This window comes from Mixophyes fleayi, chromosome 2 (genome assembly GCF_038048845.1).
Source record: "Mixophyes fleayi isolate aMixFle1 chromosome 2, aMixFle1.hap1, whole genome shotgun sequence".
Lineage (NCBI taxonomy): Eukaryota > Metazoa > Chordata > Amphibia > Anura > Limnodynastidae > Mixophyes > Mixophyes fleayi.
The window spans coordinates 59,286,165-59,311,138 of NC_134403.1; the positions used below are offsets into that span (position 1 = coordinate 59,286,165).

General features: G+C 43.3%; 1 protein-coding gene across 1 annotated transcript; it reads left to right on the forward strand.

Annotated features, from left to right (window-relative positions):
* Positions 1-1,450: 1,450 nt before the first annotated feature.
* Positions 1,451-12,952, forward strand: CKAP2 (cytoskeleton associated protein 2). Its single transcript, XM_075199053.1, has 9 exons — positions 1,451-1,682; positions 3,133-3,217; positions 4,255-4,330; positions 5,661-6,409; positions 8,477-8,720; positions 9,153-9,323; positions 9,811-9,871; positions 10,596-10,842; positions 12,321-12,952. The coding sequence occupies exons 1-9, from the start codon at positions 1,622-1,624 to the stop codon at positions 12,601-12,603; spliced, it is 1,977 nt and encodes a 658-aa protein (XP_075055154.1). The 5' UTR covers positions 1,451-1,621; the 3' UTR covers positions 12,604-12,952.
* Positions 12,953-24,974: the final 12,022 nt, after the last annotated feature.

Sequence of the window (24,974 nt, forward strand, 5' to 3'; positions counted from 1 at the left end):
ATCACCAGGCATCCCTCGCCACCATGCCTTACATGAACCAGGATCACCCGGCATCCCTCGCCACCATGCCTTACATGAACCAGTATCACCCGGCATCCCTCGCCACCATGCCTTACATGAACCAGTATCACCCGGCATCCCTCGCCACCATGCCTTACATGAACCAGGATCACCCGGCATCCCTCACCACCATGCCTTACATGAACCAGGATCACCCGGCATCCCTCGCCACCATGCCTTACATGAACCAGTATCACCCGGCATCCCTCACCACCATGCCTTACATGAACCAGGATCACCCGGCATCCCTCACCACCATGCCTTACATGAACCAGGATCACCCGGCATGCCTCGCCACCATGCCTTACATGAACCAGTATCACCCAGCATCCCTCACCACCATGCCTTACATGAACCAGTATCACCCGGCATCCCTCACCACCATGCCTTACATGAACCAGGATCACCCGGCATCCCTCGCCACCATGCCTTACATGAACCAGTATCACCCGGCATCCCTCGCCACCATGCCTTACATGAACCAGTATCACCCGGCATCCCTCACCACCATGCCTTACATGAACCAGGATCACCCGGCATCCCTCGCCACCATGCCTTACATGAACCAGTATCACCCGGCATCCCTCGCCACCATGCCTTACATGAACCAGTATCACCCGGCATCCCTCGCCACCATGCCTTACATGAACCAGGATCACCCGGCATCCCTCGCCACCATGCCTTACATGAACCAGTATCACCCGGCATCCCTCGCCACCATGCCTTACATGAACCAGGATCACCAGGCATCCGTTGCCACCATGCCTTACATGAACCAGGATCACCAGGCATCCGTTGCCACCATGCCTTACAGCAGCCGCATGAGCCACGCTGGAACTATTAACGCCATTATGTACATTTGCTATTGTGCTCAGATGTCTTTTTTTATTCTGAAATGAGCACTTGCACATTGCTTGGGTTTTATTATAATTTCTAGTAAGGGTTATTCTAGTTATACAATATTGTGTAGTGTATCATGGTCTTTCACAATACAGTATTATGAATGAGATGCTAGCACTGGATTTTGCACTATGGTGAGGAGAGATACATTATACAGTGCCGGGAAGAGAGGATATTATTACATTATATAGTATTGAGGAATACAGTAAGGGAAAGTAATACTGTGACATAATTCGGTATTGTAAGGAGAATATTACATTAAGCTATAATCCAGTAGTCTTATGACATTATTTATCCGATCTCCCCTCGCAAGTAACAGGAGATGGGAAGAGGGGCGGAACCTCAGAACACTGACTAGTGACAACTCCCAACACGTGTTGTACTGGCCAATAGTAGAGCAGTACGCCCACTATATTTGCATCACAGCACAGGGAGACGTTAGTGCATCACGTGACAGCCGAATTCAAATAATTCGCGGAAAATCAATAACAAGACCTGGGTAGTCTCAATTAACCAATCACAGCCTCACATGACCTCGACGGACGTTGTGATTGGTGCAGGCTTCCAACGTTCCCCAATCAAGTTAACAGACGCGGATGAATGGGCGGTTTTACAGCGGTGCGATATTCAAACGGAAAGACAGTGAGCGGACAGTGGTGTTATGGGGAGTGTACCGGTAACAGCGCTGCCGGCCAGCAGGAGACTACAGCCCGGCTACCGAGGTCAGTGCCGGGTCCTTGTTATATACTGATATTAGTTGTTGTTCCCGCCACTGCTCCTGTACTGGTGAATGCTCATACGCCGTCCGTTGCGGTATGTTACATATAGTGTACGTACAGCAGGTGGGGAACTAGTCTGTAACATGTAGGATGTGCGGTCTGCCAGGCAGTGCTGGGGGCCCGTGCTGAGGATCATTATAGTGGTTCTATGACTGTTATAGAAAAGTTGTTTTTAGAGCAATAATTGTTTTTATATAATGTGTCTTTGTTTTATTTATCCCGGATACAGGATGACATGTCCCCAAAACTGTACATTCCTTTATTTATTTTTATTTTACATACATTTAAAAGCAAGCTATTTACAACTACTTAACCTGGTAATATCTGTAGGCAGTTTACAGGGTATAGAAAGCTCTGTGTGCAGGAATGAATCATCTTGTTGTGTCTACATCATTCATATACTGAGGCTTGATTTACACCCCTATGCATTGTATTCGCATGAGGCTTACTGAGATATCTGGGTGCAGCCTACAAATCTGTGTTTTGGTTTCCAAACTAAGCTGAAGTTATGGATAAAATAAATAAACGATCCAGTGCAGTACTGTGGTTTGTTGATTCATTGGAGGTTCTGTTATAACCGGTGGAGGACGGTTGTGCTTGAGTAGATGACTATTTAAGATTTGTACAGTGACTTTTTCATGTCTTGTTTCACTCATGAAGCACCACAGGTATCTGCACAGACATGCCATCCACCAAGGACTGCTTTATTATTGCCGGCTGATAATGCATATGCCTTGTAATTACAACACGCACTTTCCTATCCAGCTACTACAATTGTTATTTTATTCCTTAGGTATCAGGTGTTCTATCCAAACCTCTTTAGATTATTTTGTCATTATATGTAATTTGATTGTCCTGATCCCCATCAGCCTACATTGCTGCGTAGTATGTTGGCTCTGTATAAATAAATGTTAGCGATAATAATTGTAGTGGAGTGCCATGTGCATGGGAAGTGTTCTTTGGTTTGTTTGGGCCACAGGAGTTTGGTAATGTCATGTATGACACTAACTACCGGCACATGTCACGGTGACAGTGTCCCTGGTTTACCCCCCCCCTCAGCCTGGGTGGTGACACATGCTGCACTGCCCTAGCTATGGCTCTGCGTGTATGTTTTCCTGGTACTCTTATTTGCCCCTTCAACTGGCACATAAAAAGGAATGGACAATGCACAGCCTTTGTGGAGTGTGTGTGTGTGATATTTCTATACATTAATTACTATGCTGCTGTAAGAGCAATTTAAATGGGACATATCTGATTCTATGTCTCAATCCTTAAGTATTGAGATGAGGCACCTAGGAGCATTTGAGTTGCTTATGCAGGGGCAGGAGGGCTTTACTCCATTAACAGACTTGTGCTATAATCCTAACTCCTCTTTCATGTTTCCCTATATTAGAGCAAAGGAGAAAAAAGGTGGAGGAATATCTATCCCAAAAAATGTCTAAGAAACCCATTGTTCCCGGCAAGCAGCCAGAAATCAGGTTAGTAGCTTTAATTTTAGTAACCATACAATAGATATGGCGCATAAACTGCTTTTTAATCTTTAACATGTTTTAGTTTACATCTTTGACTTTTTTTTTATTTTCTTTATCTATAGTTTACAACAGTAAAGCAACTTAATCTTTAAACTATGCATTATTTTTAAACATTGTTACAATGAGGGCAAAGTTAATTATTTTATGTGTATTGTGCTGCAGAAAAGTCTATAGTTTTATTGTTAGAGCTGCAGTAGTTATCTGATTAGTTTTACATTGCAGCTTTTCACATTCAACCATGCTGCAGATTGCAGTTTCTATAGCCTAGTTAACCTCAATATCGCCAATTCATAGATTAAAGCAAAATTCCATTCTATTACAGCTTTTAATGCTGGCCACAGATGCTGCAATATCAGCAAGTTACCCCACTATCATGGCTAGTGTGTCCCTAAAACAAGCATTGTGCCCTAGAATGATGCAATAGAAATTGACTGGATTATGGGCACGTCTGGAAAGCTAAAGGTCAGGTGGCCATCATTTGTCTCTGGTGCGATCCTCTTGACTGCACTGACAAGCCACAATACTGAATGATATAAAGTTGGGTTCACACACAGCAATATCACTAGAGATATTGATTTGATATATTGTACAGCTTGTGGGCTCAAAACAAGCTCAAATCCTGATAACTGGACATGTATGTAAATACCAAGATAAAGTGAGCCTTTTGCTTGGCAGTCTGGCCAAGCTGCTGGGTCAGAGTATGTGCTGCCAGTTTAAGGCTTTGTACAGACCCCATGGTAATCCAAATTCTACATCCATTAAATAAAAAAAAAACATTGTGATGTTTAATTTAGTAACTGATTGCAAGACATTGTTTTGATAAAAATATATTTGAGTGACCTCTTTGTGACCTACAAGATATATTGTAGTCCACTTTAGTACAATTTTTTTTTTTCCCAGCTGACATTTTTCTGACAAACGAATTCTGATTAATAGCAAAATATTAATGTATAAAGTTATTTATATTTCTTCTTGTCTCAAAGGTCCCCTTTAATGGAAAGATCCAACAGGGCTCTAGAAAAGAAATCGGAGCAAATTAACAACTTGGAGCGAAAGCCAGTAAGCAGTCTTATTTCATCAGCTGTTCCTGTTTAGGAATATGTTTCAGTACTAGTGTGTGATCAATGCTATATCTTGACTTTTTTAATCTCGAAGATCTTGACATCAGTTGCTAGGAGCATAACCACGTAACAACTGCCTGCGCACGCCTCCATTTAGAGACACCCTGTCTGTTTGTAACTGAAGGCATTTTCAGCTTGCAGGTTTAGGAGGCTCCTCATCCAAATTCACGATGGCTGATTTAGTGCTCAATATGTCACCATATAGATATTTGTAAGGCGCCACAAAAATCTGTAGCTCCAGATTGTATTTTGTATGATGTATAACAAACAGACTATCTTACATAAAGGAAAACCATTTACAGTTGAGGTTGATGAAGGATGTGCAGACGTGAGTCAAAATGTAATGAGTGCCCTGCTTGGGAGAGCTTCCAGTCTAGAGGGAGAGGGCACTCCTGAGAGGATGGGAGCTAGTGGGACAGGAGTGGGAATGGTACTGGAGTTGGTAGAACATGTAGAGGGGTAGGATAGGCTATGGTGAAGAGGTGGGTTTTGGGAGAGCATTTGAAATATTGAAGGTTGGGAGAGCGCCTGGTTAGGCATGGTAGGGAGAGGGGAGAAGACTTGAGTGCAAGAGATGATGCAAGGCAAAGGTCAAAGACAGCCGGCGAGAGGGAGTGTATCTTGTGATTAGGTCAGTGATGTATGAAAGGAGGAGTTGGTGAGGGTGAGCAACTTGAATTGAATTCTGGAGGAAATGGGTAGCCGGTGCAGTGGGTGAGGAGAGAGGAAGATCTGTCTCACCATGGCATTTAGGACAGATTGTAGCAGGGAAGGCTAGATGGTAGATAGTTGTGGTAGATCGTGAGACAATGGATGAGGGTTAACTTTTTGTGATGCAGAAGAGGCGATGCTCACTTCTACTAAATGCCCTGACCTGTGATTTTCAGCCATGTCTTTATATAATCAGGCAGGGTGGTCTTGTCCAGGGATATGATACAAAGAATGTCTCTGGATACAAATGTGTCCAATGCATAGATTACACCAGAGCAGTATAGTAACTCGGGACAACAGAAAACACCCAACTCTGGCATGAAGGCAGAGACAGGCCCATACAGTAGTCTTCTTTGATAAGAAAACTGCTGGAAAGACTGTGATGATATGAGATTTCAGGCGAGCATAACTTGTACCAAATGGAGAGTCAAGGCGCAAACCCAGAGACATTTTATGTTTCTTTGTGATTAGACCTTTTCAGAACTGCGTCCTTGAACCTGATATGTGTAATATAACTTCATTTTTTTTTTCCCCTCCTTCTCCCAACCCTTGATTAGGTCAAACCTTTTAACAAAGAAAATATTGGAGTGGATGCAAAGAAAGTTGGTAAAAATGTGACTTTAAGCCGATCTGTCTTAAAAACAAAATCTGTTACAGAGAAGCAGCAGAAAGATGAAAACGTAAAACTGGAATCTGCCAAAGAAAAACCAAAGCTATCGGCTAAGCCTGTTCTTGGAGCTTATCGTGGGAAAATTGTTCAATCCAAGATTCAATCCTTTCGGAACACCACTGAAGGCACAAGTGGCAAAAGACAGACTGTGGAAAGTAAAAGGATCACTGAAGGCACAAGTGGCAAAAGCCAGACTGTGGAAAGTAAAAGGATCATGCAGAAAAGTGTAGAAAACAGACCCAAAACATCTACAGTCGCTCGGAAGCCACCAGCAAAACCATCTTCTGCCAGTGATGTCAAACAGAAAAAGCCATTGGTTCCACCGGTCTCGTTACAATCGAGGGCTTCCACTAGTCTGGTCATCAAGAGCAAGTCAGAACCGGTGACTGTACGGAGACAAACACAAGTAACCGACCAAAAGAAGTCAATTGGTGGAAATGTGCTGCAGAGGCCACAACCCATCAAATCTATATTGAAAAATGGACCTGCAAGAAGTGACCCAGAAACAAAGAGTAACAAAAGCGTTACAACTCATCCTGTAAATGCCATGAAAAATCATCGGCAGACCATGCCAGCTCAGCAGCGGTCCACTGCTAGCCGATACTCCAGACCGAATGAGTCAGCAGACGAACAAAAGTATGGTTAAAATATTAAGTCTTGTTCTTGTTTTATTTTTTAATATGATAATCTACTGTAGAATATATTAATATAAGTACAGGAAAGAAAAATCCAACTGTCCTTTTGACTAAGCACATTGGGTGTGCACATACATTGTCTCAGATCCCCCATGTAGGTAATGCCGAACAGATGCAAATCATTTTGATTTACCCAATGAAATGTTTCAGTCCACACAGGGTCTTTTTTATCAAGTCTTGACAAACCCCATCCACAAGTGTGTGTCTATACCCTTATAGAGTAGTATTATAAGCACAATATTATGAACTAATTTCCTGAAACAACTTAACAAAGAAAATATATAAAGCCAAACGTGTTTTAAAGAACAATCGTAAAGTGCTAGATAGATATACATATTCTAACTCTTAAATATAAAGTGTTGGACAATCTATAAAACACTATAATTAAACACAATCCAGTGGTACACAGTGTCTGTGTACAGTCAACAAGGCAGTCAATGAACGATGTAGCTTATAGTCCGGCAGTGAAGGAATGTAGAATGATAGGAAAGGGGCAAGGAGGAGGCCTGTTAATGAAAACACGAATACAATCTATGCAAACACAAATAATAAAGTGTATAATTAATTTTCTCTTAATTTCTCTATATCAAATATGGATCTTTCTCACAAGAAATATAAATGGCCCAGTTTGAAAGTTGGTTCTGAATATAAGAAAAAGAAGGATATGTGATTCTGGATATAAACCTAAATTAACAGTTTCTATTACTAGTAGAGCATTCCAAAGAATGTAATACAAACTTAACACAGACAAAATTGTCATCTCACGAGTAATATAAGCCATGTATAAGTCTAAACTGCAAAACAGAGCAGTATTTTAGTAGAAAAACTTCTCTAACCACCCACAAACTATTTCTCTAATCTGTAAAAATTTTAGAATTCAATGGAATTTCTCAAATTTAAGATCTGTTTAGCTACATGGAAGAAAGTCAAATGATTTGAGCCAGTTCACATGTGCAAACTGGCTAAAAAGTCATAAAATTAAGCTTCAAACTGGTTTTAATTTTGGAACTCTAACTGGCAAACTACAAAATTTGGACTTCAAATACTCTAGTGCTTGTTTGAATTTAAAATAAATAAAAAATTTGGTATTTAATTATTTAAAAATATTTCTCTTGCATCCTATTGGGGGCATAGCCAGTGGGTATAGGTCAAGGGTCGGCAACCATTTTCTGTCGGTGTCAGCTTAAATCTAGTCAAGCCCAGGTGTGTAATAGAGATTAGAGATGGATATATGTTACATTTAACATTAAGGGTAGTGCCCCCTGTTCGATTAGAAACATTTTGTTTTCTTATGTGTGACTCTCCTCTGGAGTCTTCAGTTCAGCAGCAGAACCTGGTAGGGACAGTTGCGCTTGCTCAGTAGCTCTGTTTCGGCCATCTTCAGCTGCTTTAGTGAAGCAGCATCGGTGTGCCAGGTAACTGGCTCGTGGCATGCATGCCAGTGTTTGCCGATGCCCTGGTATAGCAGATCCAGGAAGGCTTTTGGTGCTGAATTTTCTTTACCGAGTATTACATTCCTCCCCATTCTATATCTCCTCCCTGCAGGGAACTCTTTTTTTCTTTTCCTCCAACAATCTCTGTAAAATCATAAATAAACTTCTTTCTAGCCTTGAGGAAAACACTGAGGTTCCATTAATGCTCCGTTTCTCCACAAAACTCTCATACTGGCAAAGTACATTTTGTTTAAGTGCAGAATGTCAGTTGATTTGGAATAGGTTGTGGACCAAGTGGCCATGATCACTTTGTAGTAGCATCTTACTGATGTGACTATTTGTTTTCTTGTTGGGGGGGGCCCCCAACGCCCATGGTCACTGTATTTAATCTGTTTTTTACAGTATAGCAATTTAATGTTTTGCAGCCTAGACTACTTAAACTGTTCTTTTCACGCAGTCTAACTGAAGCTTGTCGTTTAAATAATATGCAACACACCACCTTGATCTGCATGATTTGATGTCCTAATTATTGTTGTAGTGGATCTGTGATCTCATTCTTGATGTCCATTACTCAGGGCTCGTCTGGCAGAATGGAGAGCATCAAAAGGAAAGGTGATGAAGAGGCCGCCCATCTGTGTGGTCATACCTTCTACATATAAGGTGCAGAAAGCAGGGCCTGAGACTAACTCAGAGACTAAAACAGAGCCTGAGGTACCACGCCAGCTGTTCTGGGCAACCATGGCAGAAGAGGATGAGCAGGAGGTGTTCACATTAAGAGTCCACCAGATCTTTGGAGATTGTCAGAAATTAATTGATGAGGTATTTATTCTGAGTGCAATTTATAGATACAGAAGGGAGAAATGTTTGCCTCTCTAGTCTTACAACCACACCTAAAAACTTCTAAAATAAGTGATCTTTTCTAAGGTGAAAGGGGGTATACGACCCAAACTCTTCTCATGATACAGTTTACTGCCAAGTCTCCATGACCTTTTAGTTTTTGTATCTTGCCTTGACCTACTGTGTGATGGTTTATAGTGTGACTTTATTCGTGTCTACAAATATAAATCCTAGTTTGGTAGGCAATCGCTGTATACTGCACATCCACAAAATTAATTTTTAAGTGACATAAATGCATTTCCTGTAACTCATTCATAAATGCTTGTATTTTTATTTACACACGTTTTACAGTGCACTCTGAATAAGATGAGGCTAAAATGTTTATACGGTCTATGGATTCTTTTCTTACAATAGGGTTGTCCAAAGGAAGAAGTCCTTTCTATACTCGAGACACAGATCCAGAATGTTCCAGAAGCAAGGAAGCTCTCTGGATACTGGGAGTGTTTAGCACGTCTTGAGCAGCGGGACGGGCAGCTGGATAAAGTGATTGCAATATGTGAGGAGGCCGTGGCTGCGGGTGCACAGGTGAGCGCCGTCTGCCAAATATGGATGTGTAAGGTCTACTTCCACATAAAGTATCTCCTAATCTGATTTTTAAGCTGCGAAGTTTATGCTAATGTCCTTTTTTTAGTAAAGAATAAGCCATACGACCCTCTGTTTATCTATAATCACTGTACTCCCCATGCCTGGGAGTTCTGTGGTAAAGACATGATGTCGGGCACGTTTAGAAGCTGTAGGAACCTTTAACTACGATTGTCTTGATGTACTAGTCTTATAAGATGGATGTGGACACAAACTGATCTGTACTTAATACAATTAAGGAAAATAATATTACTATATGAAGTCACTTAACATCAATGTTGGCCTCTTCGTGTGGGAATGATACAGGTTCTAATCACTTGATAGGAAACCTCTTTTAATTGAACAACTTAAATTTTGTTATAGTTACAATTCTTTGCTCCTGTAATGTGTACATATCGTTTGACTCCCTTTTCTATGATCTCTTCTGTAGCCACTAGAGGAGCTGAGACGCATTCTTGCAGATAGTTTGGAGAAGTTGAAGGCTAGTTCTGGTAAGTGGGTTTTTGGAGTTCTGCTCATAATTTATATTCAGCAAAAGGTAATATTATGTTAATTACATATTTACATACACTTTTTGTGTTTCCATACATCTATAATTGAGGTGCTTTCTCTTCTCTTGTATCTTTTTCCATATTTCTACTTAATTTAAGCACTGGTGTTTCCTATAACAACTAAGATACAACTTGCTCATTAGTGGTATGACTGTTACACGTTATGTTGCCATGACTTGACCGCTTTTACTAGAACATACATGAAATATGTATCTTTATTTCAGTGTTATGTTTTCTGTGCCTTATTTTAAGGAGGGCAACTTCTAGATAAGAATCTGTGGGAGATCCTGAAAAATGTGCCCACCAGATACTATGCCCCAGTATGACTTGTCCATTCCTTATGCTGCCACAGAAAGGACTTGAACCATCAGGTGTAGTCATGCTAGTAATCTGCACTATCATGCTTCTTTGTCTGGCACAAATTACAAGATCTCCAAATAAAGTCCAAAGTGCACTTAATAGCTTATATAGCTTTTTGACTTTTCCAATTTCCAGCTGGTGCAAGCCTTAGTAAGGACCACCTTCATAAGTCCCAGTAATGAGCTAAACATAATAAAGCCAAGTGCTGTGGTGAAGACACAATATGACTTCATCCACTGAGTGTAGAGGTGGGGTGTTTTGTTTTTTAATGCCATATTTAAATTATCTTCTGTCTTTTTTTCAGAAGAGAACATGAAAAAAGAAAGTGAGCAAGTTGTTCCGCCTGAGGAGTACAAGGTTGAAATTCAGTCTGAACCCACAGATACTGTAGACGAGAAGAAAAAGAGGAGCAGGAGAAGAGCTGTGAGACTTGAATTAAAGAACCCGTCCACTCCAGAGAAGCCCTCTAAATCACAGCAAACGCCAGAGAACGGAGACATTGTATCTTCCGTCGTAAGATTTAACATTCGTACAACCCCACATCTGGAGAAGTAAGGAAGTGTAGATTCTATTAATGGGCTCTCATAGATTTGGTTTAAAACCTAAAAAGGGGCTATGTGAAGAACAATGTGCGAAACAAGTTTGATACCTGTAAACAGCCTGTCTCTCCTTCACAAAATGTGGAATATGTACTTTTTTTATAGTCCTGTTTTTTGTTCACCAGTTCACCACAGTACAACTGCAGTGTCTAACTACATGTGGATAAGGGGACATTGTAGCTCATTGTAAATATGTATATTTATTGTAGATATTGCAGTGAAACTGTTATTCCATTGTTCTTAACATGAAGTCAGGTGGGTTATGGGTAAGGATCAAGTTTCAGGACACAGGTCAGGTGTTTATTACTATCCTTTGTGGGGAAGGCCAATTAGTATCCATTGTCCTCCACAGGACTAGTCCAGTTATTTTGTCTGCAACCCAGCAGGGGAGCTTCTGTGGCATCATAGCTCATCTCCAACCCACTGATGTTTGAGGGCGAGAACTAGGTTTGCCCAGGGAGGGGAAAGCACTGTGGAAATTTGACCCTGGATATAAGGAGCCACTCCAGGGGGAGGGATTCATTCTGAGGACTGATGGCTGGAAGCTGCAGGTTGGCTGGCTTGAGTTGCTGTTCTCTATTAGTGTACTACAGCTGCAGATCTTCAAGTCAGGACAGCCAGGTGACTAACTCCTTAAGCTACTGGGGTAAGGGACAGTTAATGTGGTAAATCTGACTGGCATTTATATACGGTTTGTATATAATCTAGTGATTGTTACAATAAATGTATTGTTATACTTTCTAACTGATTTTTCCTTGTGTGACTATAGGAACCTTAGAAGGTACTGGGTTAGGCTTTTCTGACATAGTAAGGCACCCCTGTGTGGCCAACCAGTGTGAAGTGGGTAGAACTGTACCAGAAAACCTGATGTCTTCACAAACCATGTGCAATTACTGACCTCTGTACCATTTTAGCTGGTCTATACAAAAGAGGCATCATAGTGGGAAGCATGCAAAACAAAGTACACTAGAGGATATAAATTATTAAAACAAATAAATAAAAGACATATGATCATACAAAAGAAACACACGGTCATAAGATATTTAGTTGGGTATCTGGGATAACCCAACCAGGTCAGGGATGGAGAAGTCTATTGGTTTTAATTGACGCAGAACCACAGAACCTTCACCATCTGTAGTATTTTCTGGGATATTTCCGTTGTACAATTTATAAAATGTAGATATGGTTTTATATGCTGAACATGTTTTACTTTGCATATGACCAACTCATCTGGTGCCAAATGACTTTTGTGTTTATAAATGAGCCCACAAACTCCTCCTTGGTATATATGATAGGCTCCACCCACTAAGCTTAAAGTGTCATAACCGTACAGATGCCCCTGGCATCTAGTTTTTCTCCTTTCCCTCAAGATGCTAGATATCTGCCTTCCTGGCCTTCTATTAATGGTCTACTTTTTCTGCTTTGTTCAGAATGAAGAAACTACAGATGAATGAAGGAGAATCCAGCATCAAGAATTATAAATTCCTCACCCCTGTCAGGCGCTCATGCCGCCTGGAGCGCAAATCCCACACGTTTCCAGACATGTTGAAAGACCACGATCCCTGTATTACTGGTATTTCTCAACTGGAAGACCTGGAGGACCCGGTGTCCTGTACAAACGCATACATCTTCCGAAAAAATGATGCACTTCAAGAAATTACTGCGAAAAGTGCAACTAAAAAAAATAAGCGACCTGCACAGGCCATAGACTGACTGACTTGGACTTTGTTATACCACTTGTCTCAATTGTTTCTAATTGTTCACGGACCTTTGCACAACACACTAACAATTGTAATGTCTGTTATGTTTTATATTATATATGTACTACAGAAATGTTTTCAAGTCTACCAGTCCCTTTTTCACAGTGGAGGCCGCCATTTTGTGGGCTGAGCCAATATTCATTAGAATGCAGTCTATCAACTGCAGTGTGCGAGCCCACAAAATGGCTGCCTGCACTGTGTACAAGTCACTGGTACATATTCACAATGTTCTCTTGAAGAGCGGTCTTTTATTGCTCTATACCTGTTAACAATAAAAGTGGCCATTTTATACACTGAAACAATATTTCTAAGTATGCAGCTTCGTTCATTTAGTCCTTCATTCCTCAAAGGTACACTTTAACCATATGTTGGACAGTGTTTATTTGTTCATGAGGAAGTAGATCTACTGTGTGAAATGCTTCAAGCTCCTTTATGATAAGTGGAACTACTTACTCACATTTTATTACTGGCTGGCTCTAGATTGTTTTAAAATGCTTTATATCCATAAATAAACATTTTATACAGCTGGCAACATGCCTACTTTTCTATAAACTGATGTAAACAGGCTTACTATTTCTAATGAATGTGTATACATATAGGAAACTTTGTATTACGTTTTTTTTGGGGGTTTTCCCCCTTTTTCTAAGTTCTACAGTACACTACAAAACTGTTGTAGCTGCAGAACCCACTGCAGTTCAAAAGCTCAAAATGTGCCAAAATATGATCCAAAAGCCATGCATCTTGCTGGGAAGTGTTAACATAATTGTTCATGTTTCTGGATGAGGCTAAATTAATAAATGCACTAGTAAGTGCTTTCTACAATAGTGTGAAATACATATTTGTGTAACCTGTAAAGAATGTGTATTACCTTGAGGTCTGGTTCAAACCAATTGGCTGTTGCTTAACAGCTGAAAATTGCCTTAGAATGGAATGAATGGTTTCTTATGGGCTGCTCTTCTACACGTTGTAAAAATTATGGAGCATTACATTTTTAAATGTGGGAATTTTGTTTTATTTAAAAAAAAGTTACTGAACTGCGGGTTTGAAAAAGTGTATATGTTGCCTATAGCAATTAATTGGATTCTAGTTATTTTGTAGAATGTACTAAATGATGACTAGAATCTGGTTGCTATAGGCAACATCTCCACTTTTTCAAACCCGTAGCTTGGTAAATATACCCATAAGTGAAAGATGGGGACATTTAAGCCATGGGGTCCAAATGTCTGCAAATTTTGCATGAGCGTTGGTAATAATATTATTAGCCTTTATTTGTTAGGTGCCACAAGAGTTCCGCAGCGCCGTACAATGCACAAACAATAGACAGTACAGGGTAAAATATTACTGAGCAGGAAACAAAAATACCAAAACTTCGGAAGCTCCAAGCAGGCTGATGCAGAAAATACGGAGCAGAAGAGTAGGTAAGGACACAGGAGGGAAGAGGGCCCTGCTCGAATGACCTTACATCCTAAGGGAGGGTGAACAAGACTCTGGTACAAAGGGGGCCAGATGATGTAAAGGAGAGAAGGGAGGAGGGAGGGGAGAGCGGGTTAGGTGGAAGGATTGTAGGCTTTGAGGAACACGTGGGTTTTTAGTGCCCGTTTGAAGGAGCTTAGAGTGGGAGAGAGACGGACGGCGCGAGGGAGGTCATTCCAGTGAAGGGGGGCTGCTCGGGAGAAGTCTTGGATTCTGGAATGGGAAGAGGTGATTAGAGTGGAGGAGAGACGACGGTCATTGGCCGAGCGCAGGGAGCGGGCAGGAGTGTGAATGGAGAGGAGGTTGGAGATGTAGGGGGCAGTGGACTGGGAGAGTGCCTTGTATGTGGTGGTCAGGAGTTTGAAGATGATTCTATAGGGGATGGGGAACCAGTGTAGGGCAAGGCCGAGAGGGGAAGCAGAGGAGGAGCGGCGAGAGAGGAAGATGAGTCTGGCAGCCGCGTTCAGAATAGAGGGGGAGGCCGGTGAGAAGGAGGTTGCAGTAGTCGAGGCGTGAGATAATGAGAGCGTGAATGATGGTTTTGGTTGCATCCTGAGAGAGGAAAGGTCTGATGCGGGCAATGTTGCGAAGTTGAAAGCGACAGGCTTGGGCAAGGGATTGAATGTGGGGGGTAAAGGAGAGAGAGGAGTCGAAGGTAACGCCCAGGCAGCGAAGTTGGGTGACAGAGGGAATGGAGGTGTTGTTGACAGTGATAGAGAGGTCATGGTGGAAGGGAAGCCTGGGGGGAGGCAAGACAATTATTTCAGTTTTAGAGATGTTAATTTTGAGAGTGCGAGGACATCCAAGAGGAGATGGCTGAGAGGCAGTCGGATACACGAGAGAGAAGGGAGGGGGAGAGATCGGGCGAGGAGATGTAGAGTTTGATGTCGTCAGCGTAAAGGTGATACTGAAGACCGAAGGAGGAGATGAGAGCATCAAGGGAGGAGGTATAGAGTGAAAATAGAAGAGGGCCGAGAACAGAGCCCTGAGGGACTCCAACAGGGAGAGGGGAGGGGGTGGAGGAAGAGCCAGACGTGGATACAGAGAAGGAGCGGTTCGCAAGGTATGAGGTGAACCAGACGAGGACAGACCCAGATAGGCCGAGAGAGTTTGTAGCAGGAGGGGGTGGTCAACGGTGTCGAAGGCCGCAGAGAGGTCGAGGAGGATGAGTAGGGAGAAGTGACCCTTGGATTTGGCTAATAAGAGGTCGTTGCTAACTTTCGCCAGGGCAGTTTCAGTGGAGTGGAGGGGGCGGAAGCCTGATTGGAGAGGGTCGAGGAGGGAGTAGTCCGAGAGGTGTTTGGAGAGGCGTCTGTAGACAATCCTCTCAAGTATTTTGGAGGCATAGGGGAGAAGTGAGATAGGGCAATAGTTAGCAGGGGAGGAGGGGTCAAGATTAGGTTTTTTGAGTTTTTAAATACACACAATGTCCTCCGTCTTATGCCCATACCGAATCTTCTTAATAATACAGTGAAGTCAGCTTAGGCTTTTTCCAACATGCTGATACTTGTACTTAGAATGTGCCACAATCGTGTCTGTGTATGCTCTGGTGTTTTGGGGATGTGTCTGAGCACAAGGGAGAATGATAGAGTAACATGCAAGTCTTGGTGATTTTAATTAAGAGGAGATGAACCTCTTTCCATGTAGAAAAAAAGCTTCAGATGTGAGCTGGAGCCCTCCTCTAACCCGTGTTGGAGCCTGTGCAGGCAGAGCCTGGAAAAATTTAATGTAGCCTTCCCGCAAGTATACACTTTGGAAGTGATATCTTTAATACAAACACATTTAGAGCTTGTTTTTACATGAACTCTGAAAGTTGACCATTCTGGGTCGAAGGTCTTCATGTCCTGCTTCCACCTGCTCTTGTGGGGTCCTTGGGCCTGTGCTATATGTTTGCTGTAAATGGTAAAGCAGAAACCTCTTGTGGAAAATATCTGCCATAATACAACTTTCAATGCCGTGTGGTGGGGGAAATACTGAACTCTTATGATATCTACTGTATAAATGGTTTAGTCGGAGGTATTGATATACACAAAAGCTTAATATGCAGAACCTTTCTTGAATATTTGCAGAGGAAAGAAATCTACGAATGTCCATGGGAGAGCGCATACCCAGTTTGATCCATGGTGAAGGGGATGAGGGTCGATTCCCGGGTGTTAGCAGGGTGGTGCCCGCCAAGACTCTCACCTAGTTCCTGCAGGCATCCCGGTCGTCGCTATGGCAACCGGGACGTCACTTCCTGCCTTTACAGGGCAACGGTCGGACGCTAATTACAGGGGCGCTGCGTCCCGGCAGCTGGGAACAGCCGGGCGCATGCGCGGAAGCGCCCACAAGCCTGTGGGCTGATTAATATGGCAGGATTGAGCCTGCCCATGTGATTTCAGAGCTAGGCTATGATTGGCCACTACTGGTATTTAAGGCAGTGAGGTCTGCAGCCTCACTGCCGGTTATAGCGTTCTGTCCTCAGTCCTGCTGCCTGCTTGTGCTATCCGTTTTGGTTCCTGCTACCTTGGATTTGACTACCCGTGTTTTGACCCTTGCTTGTTATTGGACCTGTGACCCTTCTCTTCTGACCTTGACCTTTTGCCTGGAATTCGGATTTTGCTTCTCTGCCTGTGAGTTTGACCCTTCGCTTGCCCTTGGATATTGCATCTGTGCCTGTGACCTTTTGACCTAGGATTTTTCTTATACTACAGTCCACCAATCACTCCACTTCTGGGAACTCCTTTAAGTCAGTATACATTACTCGACCCTCGGTCGGCCCGCAGCCCAGTCTGTCCCCACCACTAGGGGCTCCAGCGAACACCTGGCTTTCAGAGTAGTTCCCGAGTTTCACTGTACTGACTTGGGAGTTCCTAACATTATAACCGGCCAAGGAAGATTGATATCATACGGCCATGGACGGAGAGGAGTCGAATCTGTCCCCAGCCCAGATTCTGGCCAACCAGATACAGGCGGTTTCCCAAGTGGTGCAGAGTTTATCCCAGCGCCTGGCAGTCCAAGAAGGGGCTTCCAGAGACCGGCAGCTCCAGCAAGTTCCCGCTGGTGACACACCGGAGCCTAAGATGAATTTGCCTGACCGATTCTCTGGAAGCAGGCCAGCCTTCCATAATTTCAAAGAGAGCTGCAAGTTGTACTTTCGTCTGAAACTACGTTCCTCTGGTTCCGAACAACAGAGGGTAGGGATCATCATCTCTTTACTCCAGGGCGACCCTCAGTCTTGGGCCTTCTCCTTGCCTTCCACAAGTCCAGCCTTACAGTCAGTGGATGCTTTTTTCCAAGCTCTGGGGCTATTGTATGATGACCCGGATAGGGTAGCCTCAGCTGAGTCTCATCTCCGAACGCTGAGGCAAGGACGTCGCTCAGCAGAAGAGTATTGTGCGGAATTTCGACGATGGTCCACTGATAGCGCCTGGAACGATCCAGCATTTCGAAGTCAATTTCGCTTAGGACTCACTGAGCAGATAAAGGATTCTTTGGTCCAGTATCCGATATCCGACACGTTGGAGAATTTGATGCAACTCGTTATAAAAATTGATCGTCGGATCAGAGAGAGGAAGGCTGAACGGGAGTCCTCTGCTCCTATGGACGTTTTCGCTAAATTTGATAACACTTTGCCCGATTCCTCTGAACCCATGCAGTTGGGCGCTTATCGTTTGCCTCCGGAGGAACGCTCCAGAAGACGCTCACTAGGCTTGTGTATGTATTGTGGTCAACCAGGCCACTTAGTTCGTTCATGTCCCAGCAAGCCGGGAAACTCCAAAGCCTAAGTGCAGGTGAAGAGGTGCGCTTGGGTCTTCAGATTACCTCTTCAGACAATTCTTTATTAGTCCTTGGACGTCTAACTTTCCGTGAGAGATCCATGGACCTGAAAGCTTTTCTTGACAGTGGTGCGGCTGGTAATTTTCTGGATATACATTTGGCTCAGACACTTGATATTCCACATATCAGGTTAGGATCAAGCATCACCACATGTGGTTTGGATGGTAACCCCTTGCCTGGGGGAAGGATTCTCACCAGGACTCCAATGGTTCGGTTGTCTGTAGGAGTCCTCCATACGGAGGAGCTCTCCTTCTATCTTATCTCTTGTCCCTCTGCTCCTTTGATATTGGGGTATCCCTGGCTTCGCAGTCATAACCACCTTATTGATTGGAAAACAGGGGAGATTGTCCGTTGGAGTCCCGGGTGCTCTACTTCCTGCTTGACCCTGCCTCTTAGAGTTATACAGCCTAGTCCAGAATTGTTGCCGGTACCCTACCAGGACTTCAGTGATGTCTTTTGCAAGAAGAAAGCTGATTCACTTCCACCACACCAGGAATACGAAGGCGCAATTGAATTGGTACCCGGTTCTAAGTTGCCCAAAGGGCGTTTATATTCACTATCCCTTCCTGAAACACAGGCCATGGAATTATACGTAAAAGAAAACCTGGAGAAAGGGTTCATCCGCCCTTCTAAGTCTCCGGTAGGCGCAGGTTGTTTTTTCGTTTCTAAAAAAGATGGCAGCCTGAGGCCTTGCATCGATTTCCGTGGACTAAATAGCATCACGATTAAGAACATGTATCCTTTACCCTTGATCTCTGTTCTGTTCAATCAATTAAAAACAGCTACTGTATTCTCTAAGATTGACCTCCGAGGGGCCTACAATCTTATCCGAATCAAGAAAGGGGATGAGTGGAAGACTGCCTTTAATACCCACTCGGGACATTACGAATATCTTGTAATGCCATTCGGTTTGTGCAACGCTCCGGCAGTTTTTCAGGACCTGATTAACGATGTATTACGTGAGTTCTTGGGAAAAACAGTTGTTGTTTATTTGGATGACATCTTAATTTATTCCGAATCCTTATCTCAGCATTGTCAGCACGTCCGCCAGGTTTTATTGAGATTACGAGAACATCATCTGTACGCAAAACGGGAGAAATGCGAATTTGAGGTGTCCACAGTGGCATTCCTGGGTTATATCATCTCATCAGGATTCGCTATGGATCCCGCCAAGGTGCAGGCAATTCAAGATTGGGTCCTACCTACTAACTTGAAGGCGATCCAAAGATTCCTTGGCTTCGCCAATTATTACCGAAGATTTATTGGCTCATTCTCCTCGTTAGTGGCTCCTATCACTGCCCTCACTCGAAAAGGAGCTAACCCAGCGGAGTGGTCCGCAGAAGCACTGGCAAGTTTCTCAGCTCTCAAAGCTGCCTTCATTCCCGCTCCAGTCCTTAGACACCCTGACCCAGGACTTCCGTTTATTGTGGAGGTGGACGCTTCGGATGTCGGTGCTGGTGCCATTCTCTCTCAGAAAGACCCACAGATAAAAAGTTACATCCTTGTGCATTTTTCTCGAGAAAGTTTCTGCCTGTGGAATGTAATTATGATGTTGGAAACCGTGAATTATTGGCCATTAAGTTGGCATTGGAGGAATGGCGACATTGGTTGGAAGGAGCTGCACATACCATTACCATCTTCACAGACCATAAAAACCTCCAATATATTCAGACCGCAAAAACTCTGAATCCCAGGCAGGCTCGCTGGGCCCTATTCTTCACCAGATTTAGGTTCATCATCACATTTCATCCAGGTTCCAAAAATTCTAAAGCCGATTCGTTGTCCCGAAGTTTTTTGGCCCATTATCCTCAGTCACCTGACCCGTTGCTTATTGTTCCTTCAACCACGATTCATCTCGGACTCACCCAGGATTTAGGAGCCACTATCCGTCACTTCCAGAAAATCGCTCCGGTGCAGACACCTGCCAACAAATTATTTGTTCCGGTGCACCTTAGGAAATCGGTCCTCATAGAAGGTCACAATAACCGCTCTGCTGGTCATCTAGGAATTCGTAGGACTATCGAAATTCTTTCTCGCTGGCTTTGGTGGCCTACCTTATCGGATGATGTGGAGACTTATGTCCGTGCCTGCCCTGAATGTGCCAGAAATAAATCTGCTAGAAATTGTCCTTCTGGTCTACTGTTACCCTTACCTGCTCTAACCAGGCCTTGGACTCATCTTTCGATGGATTTTATTGTTGACCTGCCAGTATCGACAGGTCATAACACCATTTGGGTAGTGGTGGACCGATTCAGTAAGATGGCACATTTTATATCCTTACCCAAATTACCTGATGCCAGGACCTTGGCCACCTTGTTTCTCACACATATCTTTCGTCTCCATGGGCTTCCCGAAGACATTGTATCGGACCGAGGATCCCAGTTTATTGCACACTTTTGGAGATCTTTTTGTAAATCCATTGGGATCACTATCAGTCTGTCCTCGGCATATCACTCTCAGTCGAATGGTCAGACAGAAAGAACCAATCAGGCCTTGGAACAGTTCTTACGCATGTATGTGTCTAAATTCCACTATAACTGGTCCTCTCTCTTACCCTGGGCGGAATTTGCGTATAATAATTCTTGCCATTCCACTATACACACATCCACGTTCTTCTGCAACCTCGGGTTCCATTCGAAATCCAACTCGTTCTCTACTGCTGTTTCCTGTGGGGATTCCGGAACACCTGCTTTTACTGCCAGGTTGAGGGGTGTCTGGAAAAAGGTGCACTCTGCATTAGGTCTAGCCTCCCAAAAATCCAAGGTTTTCGCTGACCGCCATCGTGCACCATGTTCATTGAAAGTGGGGGATCGGGTTTGGTTGTCCACACGCAACATCAGGTTGCGGCAACCTTGCAGGAAGCTGGGGCCCCGATACATTGGACTATTTTCAATCGAGAAAAAGATAAATCCAGTGGCGTTCAGGCTGAGACTACCACCTTCCTTAAAAATACCCTCAACATTCCATTGTTCTCTTCTAAAGAAAGCTGCGGCTCGCAGCAAATTCAGTCAGCCTTTCTCTAACATGCCCCGGCCTTTGATTGTGAACGGAGACCAGGAATACATCATCGAAAGGATCCTCGACTCTAGGACGGTTCAAGGCCAAGTTCAATTCCTAGTCCACTGGAAGGGTTACGGCCCAGAAGAGAGATATTGGATACCACAGAGGCGTCTCCATGCTGAAAGGCTCATTAAAGAGTTTTTTAATAAGTTTCCCACAAAACCTGGATGTCGGGGATCCTTGACCCCTCCTCAAGGGGGGGTACTGTTAGCAGTCGCGGCGGCCGCGGGCACTGCCGCGACTCTCACCTAGTTCCTGCAGGCGTCCGGGAACTATGGCACCCGGGACGTCACTTCCTGCCTTTACCCGACCGTTGCCAGGGCAACGGTCAGACGCTAATTACAGGGGCGCTGCGTCCCGGCAGCTGGGAACAGCCGGGCGCATGCGCAGAAGCGCCCACAAGCCTGTGGGCTGATTAATATGGCAGGATTGAGCCTGCCCATGTGATTTCAGAGCTAGGCTCTAATTGGCCACTACTGGTATTTAAGGCAGTGAGGTCTGCAGCCTCACTGCCGGTTATAGCGTTCTGTCCTCAGTCCTGCTGCCTGCTTCTGCTATCCGTTTTGGTTCCTGCTACCTTGGATTTGACTACCCGTGTTTTGACCCTTGCTTGTTATTGGACCTGTGACCCTTCTCTTCTGACCTTGACCTTTTGCCTGGAATTCAGATTTTGCTTCTCTGCCTGTGAGTTTGACCCTTCGCTTGCCCTTGGATATTGCATCTGTGCCTGTGACCTTTTGACCTAGGATTCTTCTTATACTACAGTCCACCAATCACTTCACTTCTGGGAACTCCTTTAAGTCAGTATACGTTAGTCAACCCTCGGTCGGCCCGCAGCCCAGTCTGTCCCCACCACTAGGGGCTCCAGCGAACACCTGGCTTTCAGAGTAGTTCCCGAGTTTCACTGTACTGACTTGGGAGTTCCTAACACCAGGGAGACAGGCTGAGTTTGACCATATCGGGATTAATGTTGGTCTTGAAGTAAGTAGGGTGAAACTACTTCTGCGGCAGTCTCCTATCTGAAGTAAGAAAGCTATAGTTGGTAGCAGCTTCATGCTGGTGGCTCTATGATAAGAAGGGATCCAGAGAATTGTTGAGATCTACTACTGATTAGACAGCTTGGATTAAATGGAGACCCATTTTCTGGCACTGGGGAGAGTGCCAAAATATGCATTGAGCTAGATTAGTAGCTGTGAAATACATTTTTTATATTCGTTACTCACAGAATCCCTTTAGATTTGTGGAGAATGCGCATTCTCACTTGTGGCAGTCTACTTAAATTTAAAAATAAATTTAATGTCTTGCGTTGCAATTATCTAAGATTTTGACCGAAAGGGCTTGACATATATCTACATGTCTCGGGAGAGTATCCATTTTCACAACTTTGACGCTTCCCACCCAAGAAATTAAGCTCCACCTGTGAAAGCTTGCTGTTAAGGTTTTGTAGAGAGCTGGATAATTTGCTTCATAAAGATGGTCATAACACCGTTTGATTTTGCCAGTGAAATTTGAAAGTAGCTGCAATCGTTTTTAACTTTGGTTTTGCGGTTTTTACATGCAGGGAAAGGGTGATTTCCAATACCTCTGTTTTCTGTAATTTCATTTTAAAGTTCAGGACCTCCCTAAAAGAGAAGTTCTAACTAAGTTAAGCAGTGAGATAAATAGATTTGTTAATGTGAGAAGGCTATTATCTGCATACAGACACCTTATGTTCTCACGGTCCAACCTTTATCCTGGAAATGTCTTGGTTGGATCTAAGTCTGGATGCAAATGGTCCCATCATAAGTCTGAAATTTATGGGGAGTGCAACTGTGTATCTCAAACATGGGAGGCAAAGACATTGGTCAGGATTGAGGGTGTAGGGTTATTGTAACAAGCATTTACCCCTGATGAAGCCGCCCCTAAACCCAAAGTGGGTTCTCTGCATATATGACTAGGAGATAAGTCAAATGACTTCTCAACATTCCAGGGCCATTGTCAAGGCAAGGATGGTTCTGGAGTTGGTCATGTGTACCAGATTGATCGACCTTCTGATGTCGTCCATGGCTTGGTTTCACAGAACAAACCCTGCATGGTCTGGAATCACTAGCACTTTTAAACCTGCCCAAGCCTATTTGCCTGGATTTTGGTTAAGAATTTCAGATTTACATTTAATAGTGAGCTGGGGTGATAAATGCTGCAAGCATTGGAGTTTCCTCTGGCTTTGCGAATTGCTACCATTTCTGCTCTAGTGGTGGCCCCATCGAAATCGGAAGCTCAGAAATTTCTAATAGTAGAGTACAGCTAAGTTTTTGCGTTCCTTAACTGCCTGGGCAACTTTCTCGGAGCCTCAGCTCGGCTCTGGAAGATCTCTAATATTAGCGAGTTGTTGCTCAATTTTAGCTGGGTCCACAAATTGAGAGAGAAGTTTATAGAAGGTCCCCTAAAAAATACATCTAAAGAAATCCGTGTATGCAGACACTCCTAATGTATAAGTTGCGGGTACAAAAGCAGTGGACAGATCTTTTCTCCAAACTTGGATGGTAATCAGAGAGAAGTATGCAGAGTTCAAAATATCCAGAATGATATTCAGCTTTACTGCCCCAACATTTTGACTCAATAAAGTTTTTATCAAGGTGCATCTTGGTAAAGACGTTATTGAGTCGAAACATGTTGTACACTGTACATCTGTACACTGCCTTTGTACCCGCAGCTTATTCGGTAGAAGTGTCTGTATACACTGATTTTTTATATGTATTTTTTTATGTTGGAACAATGTGAGTGCACTAAGTTGTGATTAAAGTATCATTAAGGTTTTACTGATATCAGGCTAGATGCCTCTCTGTTTCCTTCTATATTATCTATGTACATGCTGCATGAGGTATTGATCCTCTGAAAGAAGATCTGAGAAAAATACAACTTAATATTGATGGGGGGCAGCACGGTAGGTTAGTGGTTAGCACCACTGCTTCACAGCACTGGGGTCATGTTCAATTCTCAACCATGGCCTTATCTGTGTGGAGTTTGTATGTTCCCCCTGTGTTTGCAAGAGTTTCCTCCGGGTGCTCCGGTTTCCTCCCACACTCCAAAAACATACTGGTAGGTTAATAGGTTGCTATCAAATTTGACTCTAGTCTTTCTCAGTCTGTACGTGTGTATGTTAAGGAATATAGACTGTAAGCTCTACTGAGGCAGGTACTGATGTGATTGAGTTCTCTGTACAGCGCTGCAGAATCATTGTAGCTATTTAAATAGCTGCTGCTGATGATGATATTGATGTGCCTGATTTGATATACTTCTAGTAAGTGGCGTGACACTAGGGTGTCCTTCTATCAAGATCACTGTTCTATTGGGAGAAAATTCCTGGCTTACCACATAAAGGGAGCACTCTGATTACAACTATATACTCTTTAAATTATCATCTGGATTCTTTGTTTCTATTCTATTTACAGTGACAATATTTACACTATTGTGATTGTATTTTTCATATGAACCCTATTTTTGGCAACATCCAATATGAGAACAAACAGACCCAGAAACATCAATGAAATTAAGTATATTTTATTATTTTCTTCCGTAAAATCCTCTAAGAAAGACAAACAGCGCTGGAAGGGTTTCTAATTGTTGTTTTTACAGATTTACAAAATATGTAGTATCTTCTGAAACAAGGAATTCACTCCTTGGAGAAACCCTGCTTTCCTAGATTCCAAACTAGAAGATACCTCATTGGCTCGCATCTAAAGTGCAATCACCGGTAGCAGTTTATGAGCTATTATAGGAAAGCTGAAATAGCCGGGTGGATCCTGGCTACTAACCCTGCACCAACCGAAGGACAGTGTTCCCGGTGATTTCCATGTACGACTATGGACCAATGCAGCACTTTTTAGACTTATTTTGCAGCCTTACTCTTATTACAATGGTACTGTTTTGCAGACTATTCATACCTAAGTAAATATTCTTAGTAAAGCAATGTCTTTATTAAGATTAAAATGA

Bases quoted from the DNA above. Each gene is read 5' to 3' on its own strand.
- CKAP2 (XM_075199053.1), top strand. From the start codon at position 1,622: ATGGGGAGTGTACCGGTAACAGCGCTGCCGGCCAGCAGGAGACTACAG. The intron at 4,331-5,660 runs GTAAGCAGTCTT...ACCCTTGATTAG, and splicing joins ACAACTTGGAGCGAAAGCCA to GTCAAACCTTTTAACAAAGA. The intron at 8,721-9,152 runs GTATTTATTCTG...TTCTTACAATAG, and splicing joins GTCAGAAATTAATTGATGAG to GGTTGTCCAAAGGAAGAAGT.